Source organism: Amia ocellicauda, chromosome 10, assembly GCF_036373705.1.
Source record: "Amia ocellicauda isolate fAmiCal2 chromosome 10, fAmiCal2.hap1, whole genome shotgun sequence".
In the NCBI taxonomy this organism is placed as follows: Eukaryota; Metazoa; Chordata; class Actinopteri; order Amiiformes; family Amiidae; genus Amia; species Amia ocellicauda.
Genome location: NC_089859.1, coordinates 32,060,354 through 32,073,481, shown reverse-complemented (window position 1 = coordinate 32,073,481; position 13,128 = coordinate 32,060,354). Strand labels below are relative to the sequence as shown.

At 35.6% G+C, this 13,128-nt stretch overlaps 1 protein-coding gene across 1 annotated transcript in view; it reads right to left on the bottom strand.

The window, feature by feature from the left end:
* eif3ea (eukaryotic translation initiation factor 3, subunit E, a) overlaps positions 1 to 12,795 on the bottom strand; it is a 33,941-nt gene extending 21,146 nt beyond the window's left edge. The window contains exons 1-5 of the mRNA XM_066715962.1: positions 12,644 to 12,795; positions 10,465 to 10,582; positions 9,897 to 10,014; positions 5,687 to 5,729; positions 4,866 to 4,970 (exon numbers count right to left, since the gene is read on the bottom strand). Coding sequence (XP_066572059.1) covers positions 4,866 to 4,970; positions 5,687 to 5,729; positions 9,897 to 10,014; positions 10,465 to 10,582; positions 12,644 to 12,757 — 498 coding nt within the window. The 5' untranslated portion in view covers positions 12,758 to 12,795. The remainder of the gene's footprint in view (positions 1 to 4,865; positions 4,971 to 5,686; positions 5,730 to 9,896; positions 10,015 to 10,464; positions 10,583 to 12,643) is intronic.
* Positions 12,796 to 13,128: the final 333 nt, after the last annotated feature.

Below are 13,128 nucleotides of genomic sequence, written 5' to 3'. Positions count from 1 at the left end.
AAGAGAAAATTGGCTGCCATTGCCTATATTAATACATTGTATTTTGAGAACACCTTGGCTTGATCTCTGAAGTTTCTGCACCTGCTTAGAAACTAGTCACATTTCTAGGTTTTGATTCTCTCAAAATGTCTTTGCACAATAAATTCTTATTAGTTTTTATATTTATATATTTTCCATTATAAAAAAAGAAAAATACTTCTTGGGCAATTTTAGAACAGCAGATGTAAAACTCATAGGTTCTGATTAAGGACAAACTGAGCAAGAACAGCATTTTTGTTATGTACTTTAATGATTTATTTTTTCAAATATGCTTCACATCTGCATACATGATTACCCAAATCCATACTGCGTTTCCCCCAAAATGAAGAGAAGTTATAATTAACCCCAACCCAATTGAGTTAACTTCCATTCACTGCACAGAATTCCAACTCAAATGTGAATTTTATAGATTGTAAAAGATTTAAATGATGCATGGCAGACCCAGCTTAAAGACATATGCCTCTGAATACATGCACCTGCATCACCAATTAAATGATTTTAGTTTAATGTTGCAGTTTGCAAAAAGATATCTGAAAATGTTGGGATAAGCAAACAAAAATATTTACCATTGCATAAACTAGGCTTCTTGGCAGCACTCTCATCCCATTTCAAAGGGATCTGCTTTAAACAATACAGCATTAAAACCATCATGTCAACTGATGTGAAATGACTTAAAAAATATAGAATATATAAAAGATGGGTATTAAGGGAAAATCCGATGTACTGCCAATAAAAAGGTCACCATTTAGTTTATAAAAGTGTTTGTTTTTCATTGGAAGCTTGTGCGCACTACTTCTGGCTAGAATCCATGTCATTATGGTTGGCTCTACACACTGACTTGCTTTCAGTGGTGGCTATGCTAGAATAGTTTCAATACCTGGATTTTCCAGCAGTTACCTTGAGTTTCCATTTGTTAGCGAAATGGCACATTCACTGACTGACCAGCAACAATAAATTTACTGTGCTAGAAATCCAACAGGACACTCAATCTTTATTCTCCAAAGCCAACCCCGGCATTTACAAATGATATGAATAACTCCCTCTTTTCATGCAGTTGTAACAGGACCTTGGTTCTGGATTTACAAGCCCCCACTTTTTCCCATTTACGTATCCCATGTAAGTGACTTACAATATTGCCATTTCCTTATAATGTTGTAGTTTGTCGAGATGGGAGTACCAGATAGGGAAAGACCAGGTATTCAATATGGGATTTGCACTGACTCAATTTATTTTACATTTAGGGACTCGGCATTGTTGAAGTAGGCAAACACTTTACATTTTAAATAGCTGTAAACACTATGTCCTTTGTGTTTGGCAATACAATAAACCAAAACACTAACATTTAACATATCTATGCAAATGTATCCTCTATGCTAATTTAAATCAGTCTAAATGGACTTAAGTCTTCCATAGAATGCTTTTCAAAATTTGAAATTAAGTGCACATGGCTGTTGATCAATTTGAGAGAAATTGGGTTGGAGACTTGTTTATACTGTAGGACCTCAGAAGTTTGTAAAGTTGCCAACCTTGTTTAAACACCTACAGGGAGAACCCGACATCCCCGTTGGACAAAGTAGGAGGAAAATATGTATTATTGGAATCTGTGAACTGCAGCAGAGAAGAAAAAACAAGGTCTAATTTAAACTTATTTATAATACAAAATAAATACTCGTACCTAAAGTTTGGATACAATGAAGCAGTATTTTGTTATACCCATCCCCTGATCTGTGCCTTTCAACAACTTTGTCATGGTTTTCTTTTGAAAGCTCCTTGGTGCTCATGGTTGAGCCTTTGCTTTGAAATGCACACTTTAACACTTGAGGTGTGATGTTAGACTGCTTACACCTGAGGTAATTTAGAATTGCTATTACAAGTAGGGTGGACAGTTATCCAACCAAGCAATTTCAGTTTTAAATTAATTTTCAAAAATATTCTACAATGTTGTGCAGTAGGATGTGTAGATAAATGACACTGTATATATGTATAGACAGATTGATCAATAGACTGACAGATATACACACACACCTACCTATTAAACGGCATAATAAATTTGATCAGTACACAAATCCAAAACCGGCAGAAGAAAAATAAAAATAAAAATGATATATTATGTCATGTACACACAAATACCTTCCAAAACACTAGGGATATCTTGTTAGCAAAATGGTTGCTGAAATATTTAGGCTACATTCTCTATAAGCAAAACCCTTCATATGTAGGAAGAATTGTAGTCACCTATAGTCTTATTTCATGGGCTGAAGATGATACAACCTAAACTTTTAGTTGCTTCCGTTTGTCTCATTAATGTTTCAGTTTGTGTTTGAAAACTTCTGATAAATGAAGGCTCTATAACGACAGGTAGCATGCATCAACATATGGTTCAAAATATATTACAGAAACTACTGTTTTCATATATTGCACTTAATGTGACCTGCAAGTCTCTTAAATGTGCTTGAAATATGCCAGTTCAGCAGGAGTGGGAATTCACAACTCAACCTGCCCATCTCCCTCTGTCCAGACAGAAACATAATGTTTGCACCTCTGACACTTTATGGGTAGCTCATCTTTCACTCATTTTTTACAGCAGTGGGAAAGCAGCTCCAAACACCAGAACCAAGCAATGAATCCTTTGTATATAGAGGAAATAAGAAGTACGCATGTATAACGCAGATCCTGCCAGTACTTTCAATGCACTGTAATTATCTTCCCACAGACCCACTTTGGTATTATCTGATTTCCAAAGTATTTCACTAGTGAAAATTATTTAATTCAGGCCTTCAGTGTACTCCTTTCTCAGACCAGTGAGTAGACTAGGAACATTCACTAATCTTTATGAATGCTACTGGTGAAAACAACTTTTAAAACAAAGATGGAATGATTTGTTTCAGTAAGTAAAATAGTTTTGAAGGAATGCTGTATCTATTAAAAAACATTATAAAAGCATTGATAATACTATACTTAGACAAACAAGACAACACAAATGAAAAACTAAATTGCATTCAATTGTGATGGTACAGATAAAGCGCATTAAAAAATACTTTTTTTTTATCATTACTGTTGTAACTTCTGATACTAATCTTCAAAATGCAATCAGTTTGGCCTGTAATCAATCTTGCACAATCACAAATGTATTAAATGGGTGGCTCCTTCAGAGAAGGACATTTGTGTTGTTGAAACTATAAATATTAAAAACGAATTGAGCATATTTTATTACATCATGAAATAACAGCAGGTCTACACAAGTAAATTCAAAATATGGCAGAACTTTCTACACATTTTGGCAACTGTGAAAGCCTTTTCCAAAAATCAATGGAAGACAGCTTAAAAACATAAAATAATTCAATTTTGCACCCTACAATCCATTAATCTTATATACTTATCACCAGGAAAGCAAATCCCACTAAAAATGATCAGATTACAGGGACTTTTCATTCTTTGTTGTAGAATGTGTTGTTTTCCTGGATTTCACTTGCTATATCCCTTATATTAACAGCCTAAGCTGTATTCTACCCTTTTCTCGATAAATCACTATAACTTTGGGCTTTTTTAATGTTTTACAGTTCTTTGTCAGCGTAATAAATAAATACATACATGCATATAATACATAAATAACATGTATTTTTCCAGTAGTCTTTTGGCTAAGTTTTACAATTTCAAACCGCTTTATACATTAATAAAGATCATCTTTGGGACATATACCGGTCATCTAATGATGTGGTTGAGTTTGGACAATCTTGCCCGAGATGTCTACAAACATCTCATCTCTTGGAAACACTCCCAATGACTTTGGATCATGCTTTGGCTGACACCACCATCACGCATTACAGATCTGTAAAAGCCGCATGACTCCATCACAGCCATAGCTCTCCATACTGCAGAAATCAACATTTATTTTTTTGTTCGGATGCAAAATGCTTGAGATTCTCATTTTCAAATTTGACTTTTGATCCAAAACGTCTCACTCTTATCAGGCATTGTCTTGAAGGCAGATCTTCATAGCTTCACATTATGAGTTACTTAAAAACAAATGTGGATATTTTCCTTGGAATTCTGCCATCTTTTACACAAATTTAATGCATTCCTTTCACTGAATTCAAAATGACTTATGCTCATGCTGGGATTTAGTGAGTTCTTCCTTATTTAGAACTCCCAAGAAAAGCCTCTGTCAAGCAGTCAAGTATTCTACTTTGTCAACAGGGAAAAAGGGAAAAATGTTTAAAATGCTGATGGCATTTTGTAAATGTTAAGCAGTTCAATTCCATTCCCTTAATACAGAACATTTTAAATGGCTTCCAAACATGCAGACAATACTAGGCTTCATTTTGATGGAATAGATCTATTATAGCATTTCATTGCACCAAGGTATTTTGAAAGTAGATTTAAACGCTAGTGGAGACTGCACCATGAAAGACCAGGAATATCCATGAAGCATCAAGGTTGAGACACTGGCAACAATGATGTAAAAATGACTGAATTGGCCAACGTTTAACAGTTCAAGACTATACAATACCATATTTTGAGTGTTAAACATTCTAGCATAGACCTCAAATGTCTATTCTAAGAAAAAACCCAAGTAGCCTATCTCCTACTACATAAATTAAAGGGGAGCTAACTGATGGCCAACCAGGCTAAAGTCACAAAAATCAATTAGTTATCTTGCTTTAAGAAAATGGTTGCCAACCAGCTTAATGAACCCCAGATGAGTGATGGCCCTGCAATTTCAGGATCCAGATTGGCTGACCTGCTCCACACACAGAGCACAGAGATCACAAAACCCTGTCCTCAGTGCTATTCTACAGACCATGACTGAAATGTATAGTACTTACCAAAACACGGAAGAAATAGAGGTACTCAGCAGCCCCAGAGTAATTTCCGCACTCGTACTGGAACTTTGCGTATCTGTATAGAGTATCCAAATACTCCTGGCGGAACTGAAAGGAAATGGTTTGTTTAGTATGTTAGCAGTCAGTCAAGGAAGGTGGTTGAAAGTGTCTGTTCTCGGATGCCAGGAAAGGTTGGACCTGGTTTAGACTTCTACATTTAAAATAAAAAGGCCTCTTTTATATTAATATCAAAACCCTCTATCCACATTACATATATCAGAAACAAACCTTTTAATGGGGAAATTAAAGGTAAAATCAGGGAGATCCTAGTACTTTCTATATACAAGGATTTATGCAAAATGACATTTACCGCATTTAACCGTTCAAGCAAAGCATGGACCAGACACAATAAATATTAGATTATAAAACTAAGTATAACTTGTCATTCAGGCTGAAGCGACAAAGCTGAAGCAGGCAGCTGAAAGCCTAGACAAACTCTGAGCACTCAGGACGTCTGTTCTCGAGGTATACCGAGGACAGAGAGCAGGTCACTGGCTGGTAGACAGAGAGGAGCAGCAAGGAAGTGCGACACCAGTGAATTTGCAGTTGCTGCATTTTTGAGGCCAGACCAACTGGTGTCTTGCTCTTCCTCTCTTCTTAAAATATTCACCACAGAATGTAAATATCTACAAAGTTCTGTAGACGTTGAAAACCAAATAAATTAGGTTTTGGGAAGTCTTCACTTAATTTCCCCTAAACATCATTCAGTTCACATACAAGTCATGTACAATTGGGTTGGGGGGAAATGTGTAAGTCATACTTACGCTATGTTTCTCAGCCAGATAATCAAACAGCATTCGCCCATCCCTGAAAAGAAAAACAAACACAACAGAATTATGTTTCCATCATCCATGGCCTAGTTATTTAAAAAGGTGATCAATAATTGTACTTAACAATTGGGATATAAGCATAATGGAAGCCAATAAAGGTCTGGTGGAAAAAATATTGAAATAAGTGTCCATGTAACATCTACAGTTGCATGAAGCTTTGTAGGTTATGCAAGTCTTGAGTACTGAGCACGGGGAACTACTTCAAAGAAACTGATGTGCAACTTTTAATTAATCACTTTGTTAGAACTTCACCTTGGAACATACGATTAAGAACAAATTACACAAAGTAGTCCGCATGCAGTAGAAAAGTTACAAGTACTTGTTGCACATTATTAGGTTGTGCTCCCAGTGTACAAGAAGCCTTCCTGACATGAAATGGGAAATGAGGACCAACTGTTGACCATGTGACAGCAGTGCCAACCCACCAGCTAAATAAATTTGGGCATGTAACCAAGCTCACCACATGGCGATGCTTTTTAAATGTGGCTGACTCCTAATGAAAAGGGAGCCGAATGAGTCGCTCTGCCAAGTGCAGTTGGAGGAGGTAAGTTTACTTTAATTGTGGGATGTTCAAAGAATGTTTATAAGAGCCCCTTTACTACATATTATTTATTGTTTTACTGCAATGTAACAGATGCTGCCATTCTTGGCCAGATTAATCTGTTAATGGCAGCAATAAATAACTTCCACAATTAACCCAGACCTATATTTATTACCTTGTTGTGTTCTGTGCAGTAGTTCGGATCACATCTTTACTTTAGCGTCTCTCAATATCACTTTGCTTAAATCTAATGATGTGCAGAAGGCAAAAGACCGATCAGTCCTCCTACAATCAACTGCACACATCATGCTTCTCCAGAGCTTGGTTTGACAGAACTTTGAACCTGTGGCGGGTGGTCCCTTATATCGGGCAGGCTAGATTACATGCACGACAGGGCAAGTGATAATTTTACCTTATGTCATTGTGGCTGATTTGTTAACATTGGAAACGAACATGTGACCTAAAAGTATTCATTTCCGATCACCATATTGGGCAGTCCTTGGCAACTTTTTGTCCGCCACCCCTCTCCCCTGCCCCAGTAGATGATTCCAATTGTGACCACTCCAGTACCTTATCCCTACCACAACACTACTGCTTATAACCTTCAAAAAGTGAAAAGTCGGGCAGGTATATTTTTGGGGGGGCAGGTAAAATTTCAAGGCACCTGCACTGCTGAGCAACCAAAATTTTAAAATGTCAGACCCTGTACAGGACATATCTGAGCATTTCTAATAGACAAGAAGGCATCTTCCATTAGTGAATGTAATAAGACAAAAGGAAAGTCTTGGTAGACATTAGTAAACTAATGTTTGTCAAGTCTGTTAAACGTTTGTGACGTGTACATGTTGTACGGGGGCTCTTAAGTGTTAACCCTTTTTGAAACCAACTGAATTCAGAAAACTACTAAACTGAAAGCTAAAGACAAAATGTAAAGGTTATAAGATGCATATGCATGAGGAAAATAATGTAGTTTAACTATTAACCCCATTATCACATTTTCCAACCTGTCATCAAGTTTCCTTTTCTTTGAATCGTCAGTAACCAAGTTGTCAAATATTTCAAGTGATTCATACATCAAAGAGTTTACTAACTAAAACCAGACTCACTTCCAAGGAGCCTAATTTAAAATGTCTTTAGCCCACATTTGTGTCCACAGATACAATAGAATGTCACAAAAAGGAAAAGGAAAATCTTTGTGTGTGTTTAGAGAATACCACCTACTGTGGTACTTGCTTTTTTAAATCATTTTTTAAATATTTTTTCCAAATCCAAAACAGACTATATTTACAGTTTTACCTTAAAAGTGAACAAAATATAACCGAGAGCAGATAATTAGAAAAATGTTCAAAACATCTTTGAAAATCAATGAACTGCTACAATACATATCTGATTACTCATTCAATCCTTACCAAACCTAAATATTTTTTAGCTGTGACATTCACCACTTCAATAATGTAATTTATTTGGCTTTCACCTCTGAAATATTAACACATAGCTACCACAAGAAAAGGGACAATTCTGCGACATTTATTGGACAATTATGGAGCACACTACAGTCAAACACCATTGCCCCGATAATAAAATACAGAAATTTGAGCAATGTTTCTTGAGAATCCCAAAATTAAAAAAAGAAAAAGGATTTATATATTTCAGACCATATTGCAATTTCCTTCCTTTTGAAAGTGCTCATTAAAACAGGTGGTATTAATTGCTTAACAAGCTGTTCCTTTTAAAAACAGACTCATTTACTTTTCACTATGTTTTTAATAAGCATGTTGGTCTTTTGATGAGGTTTAAAAGAATTAGGGAAAAAAAAGGTTCCGAGTGCAATCTAACTAAAAGATTAGCAGATGTTTGTTTTCTTTATCTATAAATTAAATCTATTATAGCAAATGAACTGAAGTATACGTGTGTGTAATATATATACACAAACACACTTTTCATAGACCGTTTGCAATGCTTTCCAAATAATGACAATGTAGGTAGACTAAGACAATGGGTAGAGAGTTGAAAATACTAGTAATGTTCTACAAGTGAGGAATTAAGCAGTCAGAGAGCGGATGAGCAACTAAGCACACCGCACTGAAGTGACTGAGGTCATGGGTCTGCCTATTGTGGAAGTAGTGTGGGGTAGTAGCTGGACAAGTGCAGATAAATACGGATTTAAGTTGTTTAAATGAGTTACCACACAAACAGTATCCATTATTGTTTTAAAAAACAAATAACAAGAAATAAATACTTTTGCAAATAGGAAAACTTAAGAAATGAAGGATCTTGTCCAAACAACTCATCCACATTTCATTTTTCCCTACAATTACCAGATTATTCACAGCTAACTACACAGTAGTCACTGACAAAAACTAGGAAATCTGATTTCAAGCATGAAAAACAAAAAAAAAAAATGAAGTTTAGAAATGGCATTTTCTACATTTATGTCAGTCATTAAAAGAGAAAAGTTCGGTTGCTATAAAATACCAAAAACAAATATCCTGGACCAGACTTATACTGAAAAAATATCTTGGATATATTTTATAGCTTCAGGCCAAGAATCCAAACAAAGGGTGAAGGTTGAATTTGACCAAAATATTTAAATCATGGCACAGTCTGCACAGACAAAATAGCTTTAGTAAATAAGATCAACCGCAGCATTTTATTTATGCATTTATTTTGTGCTGGATTTGCAGAGAGTAACATAGTAACCCATTCACTGACTCCTAAGAAGAAAACAAACACTTACAGTATACTGAAAAAACAGCAGTTAAAATTCTTCTTTCACAGACCAAAAATTTTGAATCAACACCCTTAAAAACCATTCATAAAAACCTATTTAGCCAAATCATTACATACTCAATTTATCCAACCACATTACCACTGTTCCCCAAAAATCTGGTGCATGTTAATCAGTCACATCTGTGTAAGATTTTAACATTAAAAGTGTTGCACTAGACACCAGGTTTACTAGAAAATGCCATTTGACACTGATGTTGAGAATGTGACTTCCTTTCAGATAACCACCTTTCAGATTCAGTGGTGGAATACCGCATGGCTCTTACTCACTTCTTGCAAATAATGCATACATTCCACATGCAAAATATACTGCTCAAAAAAATTAAGGGAACACTTAACATTGATTTCTGAACTTGAAGTGTTCCCTTCATTTTGTGAGCAGTGTATTATCCGTGCATGTACTCAATTTCTCTGTTTAGGGAATATTTTAATAAGGCTCATAAATTCAAACTTCTCATATATCTCCACACACCCTTGTGCCGACGATATTTCCCATCATATTAAAATGGGTTTGAATTCCGATCAAAATAAAAATAAAGTGCATTTATTATACAGGTGTCACGTGATTTCAGAATATATATCCTAGACATTTTGTCATAATTAACCACAGCGTTTAAGAGTTATGATTTTCTGAAAATGTTGCATCATGGGTAAAAATAAATAAGTTAGCTGAAATAAAGGGGGAAATCTAAAACATCACATTGACCAGGTTTCATGCTTTGTGTGCTCAATGCGTGTTCACTTCATGAAGTGTTGTGCAGGGTAACAGCTCCAGCTGTAGGTTATACTCTACTCACAGGCTCAAGTCAAACATACCTGGTGGATTGCATCTGCCTTGTGGTTTCTGGATCTTCAAACATCTTCACAATGGGTTCTGTCTCAGACTGCAGTTGCTTCAGTTGAGCCACAACGGTGGTTCTCTTCTCCCTCAACGCTAAGGCCGGATACAAAAATGGAGGCAGGAAATAAAGACCATTTAAAATGTCTTTGTTTGGAAACATAGAATACTTTCCAAAATATGATGCATTAACACTTCAGATAAGTCTTAAACACCTTGTTTAACTAATATTGCAGATACTGCTGTTTTCAGACAATGTGGACAAATAAACGGGTATATCTGAGTAAGACCTAATCTAAGTTTAATATTTAAGCTTGACAGATCAAAGATTCTCATCTTTGTGACAAAAACCTAAGCACAACATTTGGTGCTGGGAAATCACATTATATGACAACATTTGGAATTAACTCATTACTTGCTGAATTGTATGTACTGTATAGGCTAAATGGTGTATACACAATATAGGAATTCACAGAACTGGGAGCAGGTTTTGAGTTGCCCGTAATACAAAGTGGAGAATTATAAAAAAAAAAAAAAAATGCTCACAGTGGGGAATCTCCTTGTCGGGGTACAGATTTTTGTACACATCCATGGCAAAATCCACCATGTTGGTGTCGCTGAGAAGATCCAGCTTTCCTTGAAGTAGTTCCTTTTCATTGTAGATCTGCAACAGAAAAGAAGGATTAGATGGACAGAAGACACCCTGCCAACAGTGTACCCCGAACAAAACTGCAGATAAGTATTTTTACATATTTAGATGTTGTAGTAATGCCCTAACTTTCATCAACACCTGTATTTTTTTTTTCAGATTATAAATATTTACGATTTCAATAAGCCTTGTTGCTGTTAATTTTGAATCCCTTTCAAATATATTCTACCATTTGTGGCCTCGTTTTAATAGCTTATATCATGAATAAGTATACAACATGTTAAAACTGTCATAATGTTGTACTGCACGTAGCATTCTTGATTTCAAACCACATCTTTTTAATCCCAATATGCATTACCAGTTTTGCCCATGGGTAAGACTGGACAAAGGTTAGATCTTAGTAAACTAAATGCATGATATCTGCCATTCAGCAAAGGATAAAGTGATGGTTACAGGCTGCTTCAAATAAAACTGTCTAAATCCAATGTTGCGGTGAGGCTGTGCAGGTAACCTGGTTCCATGTCTGTGTGTACTCAGATGAAATATCTGCACATCAGGGGTCATGAAGAGCACAGCCACAGAGAATAAAGCACTTTTTAGAAAGACATAATGCTATGCATGTCCACTTTCGACATTCTGCCCAATTTGAAGTGCAATACAGAATCTGATATTCTGGTCTGATTTTAAGCAGAAATAATAAATGAAAAAAAAAGTGCAAAGTTTGTTGTATTAAGTTAGATCTATAGACCAAAATAAAACTTTCCACAGCAGCACGTATTTGTCCAATCATTTAACTATGGTTTGGCTTACAGACTGCATAAATGGTTTAAAACATATTTAAATAAATTAACTCTTAAGATCTGATTGAGAGAAAATGCATTCAAACAATAGTGTTATTGCTTCTATTTTATGCCACTCTGCAGACATGTGCTTTACACATTCACTGCCCACAGCTTAGCATGCAGTAGCCCCTTATATTAAGCAGATTCATTTCTAATAACAGAGGAAGGATCCAATGGTAAAATATTGTAAATACCCCAGTCTACATTAATACCTAACTGCCAACCAAAGTAACTTGTCTCATCCCATGACAAACTAAGTACAATCACCACATACACATGTTCCTGTCAGATGTTTCAGTCAGTATCCTACAGGACTAAATATGGAATAAAAAACTATTATACGAGACAATGGTTGTGTGTTCTGTATCAAACGGCAGAAACCTGGTTAGTCTTTAATGTATAATTTGGCTTAAAAAAAATAATGTACATTGTCGAGAGTGCTTTGTAATGTAAGCTACCCTTACACAATGTAGCCAACATTGATCACTATTGTGGGTTATTTATTTTTAAGCAATGTGAAAAGGACAGCACCTCGTCTATCAGGTTAGGACGCCATCTTTTCAACGTGATGAGGATGGAGTTATTAAGAAAGGCCGGCGTGGTACATATGGCGAGATATTTTTGTTTTATCATTTAAAGGTTACAAGTAGAAGCGGTGCAACTGTAGTTCAGCAATCGTAAGGATGTAATAAGCTGCAATTATAAGATATGTAGACTACGGTATAAATGAACAAGGTCGTAAAATATAACCAGCTTGCAATAACACTTTAGGAATCTTGTACCACTCCCTTTTTTGAATTAATATAGCCCATATGTAATCCCATCACATAATCACACATAATCAATTAGTATACCAACAAAATAACTGCAATAATTGCAAAATAATGTAAAACCAATATTACGTATGCATTACTATACACTCGTCTGAATCATCATCTTCAATAGCTAGTTCATATCTTTTTGGTTGGTTGGTTGGTTCTCGTAGTTGTAATATATATTACATTGATACAGACACGCTTTAAAACATGAACTGAAACAAAAAAGGACAAATCTATACGCGATAACTTTGAAATGGACTGTAAAGAAAACCCGCACACAGTGCGGCCTAGCGCGGCACACGGCTCCGGCCAGCCCGGTACACACGTGGTTTTTCAACGACTGCTATCGCTTATTTACAAAATGATTTAGAAAAAGTGTTAGTGAAACGGGAGCACGTTTACAACGCTATAAATACCTCTTTGACGGACAAGAATTCCAACAGCGGGAACACTAGATGCCGGTCCAGAAAATGCGCGATCTTGGTGGTCAGATCGTACTCCGCCATTTTTAGAGCAGAAAGGAAGTACATTCAAACACAAACAACTTTATTAGCAGTGTCTTACAACACGCGTACAAGATAGGTTGCAGGGGAGTTCCTCTTTACAGTATTAGCCTATGTAGACATTTAAGTGTACGTATATATATATATGTATATATAGATATAGATAAATAGATAGATAGATAGATATTGTTTTAGCTAAAGTATAAAGTTCCTTTCATACTTTGATTATCTTGCTTCATATATAACATAAACTAAATTGATATAATTGCTATTTTACCCGAGGGCATTGTGATACTACAATAGTTTCTACTCAACTGTCTGCATGCAACTTTTTTTTTGTTTTTTTGTGAAGCATTTTATGGAGTGAATAAAGGACATGGTCACTCAAGTAAAAAAAT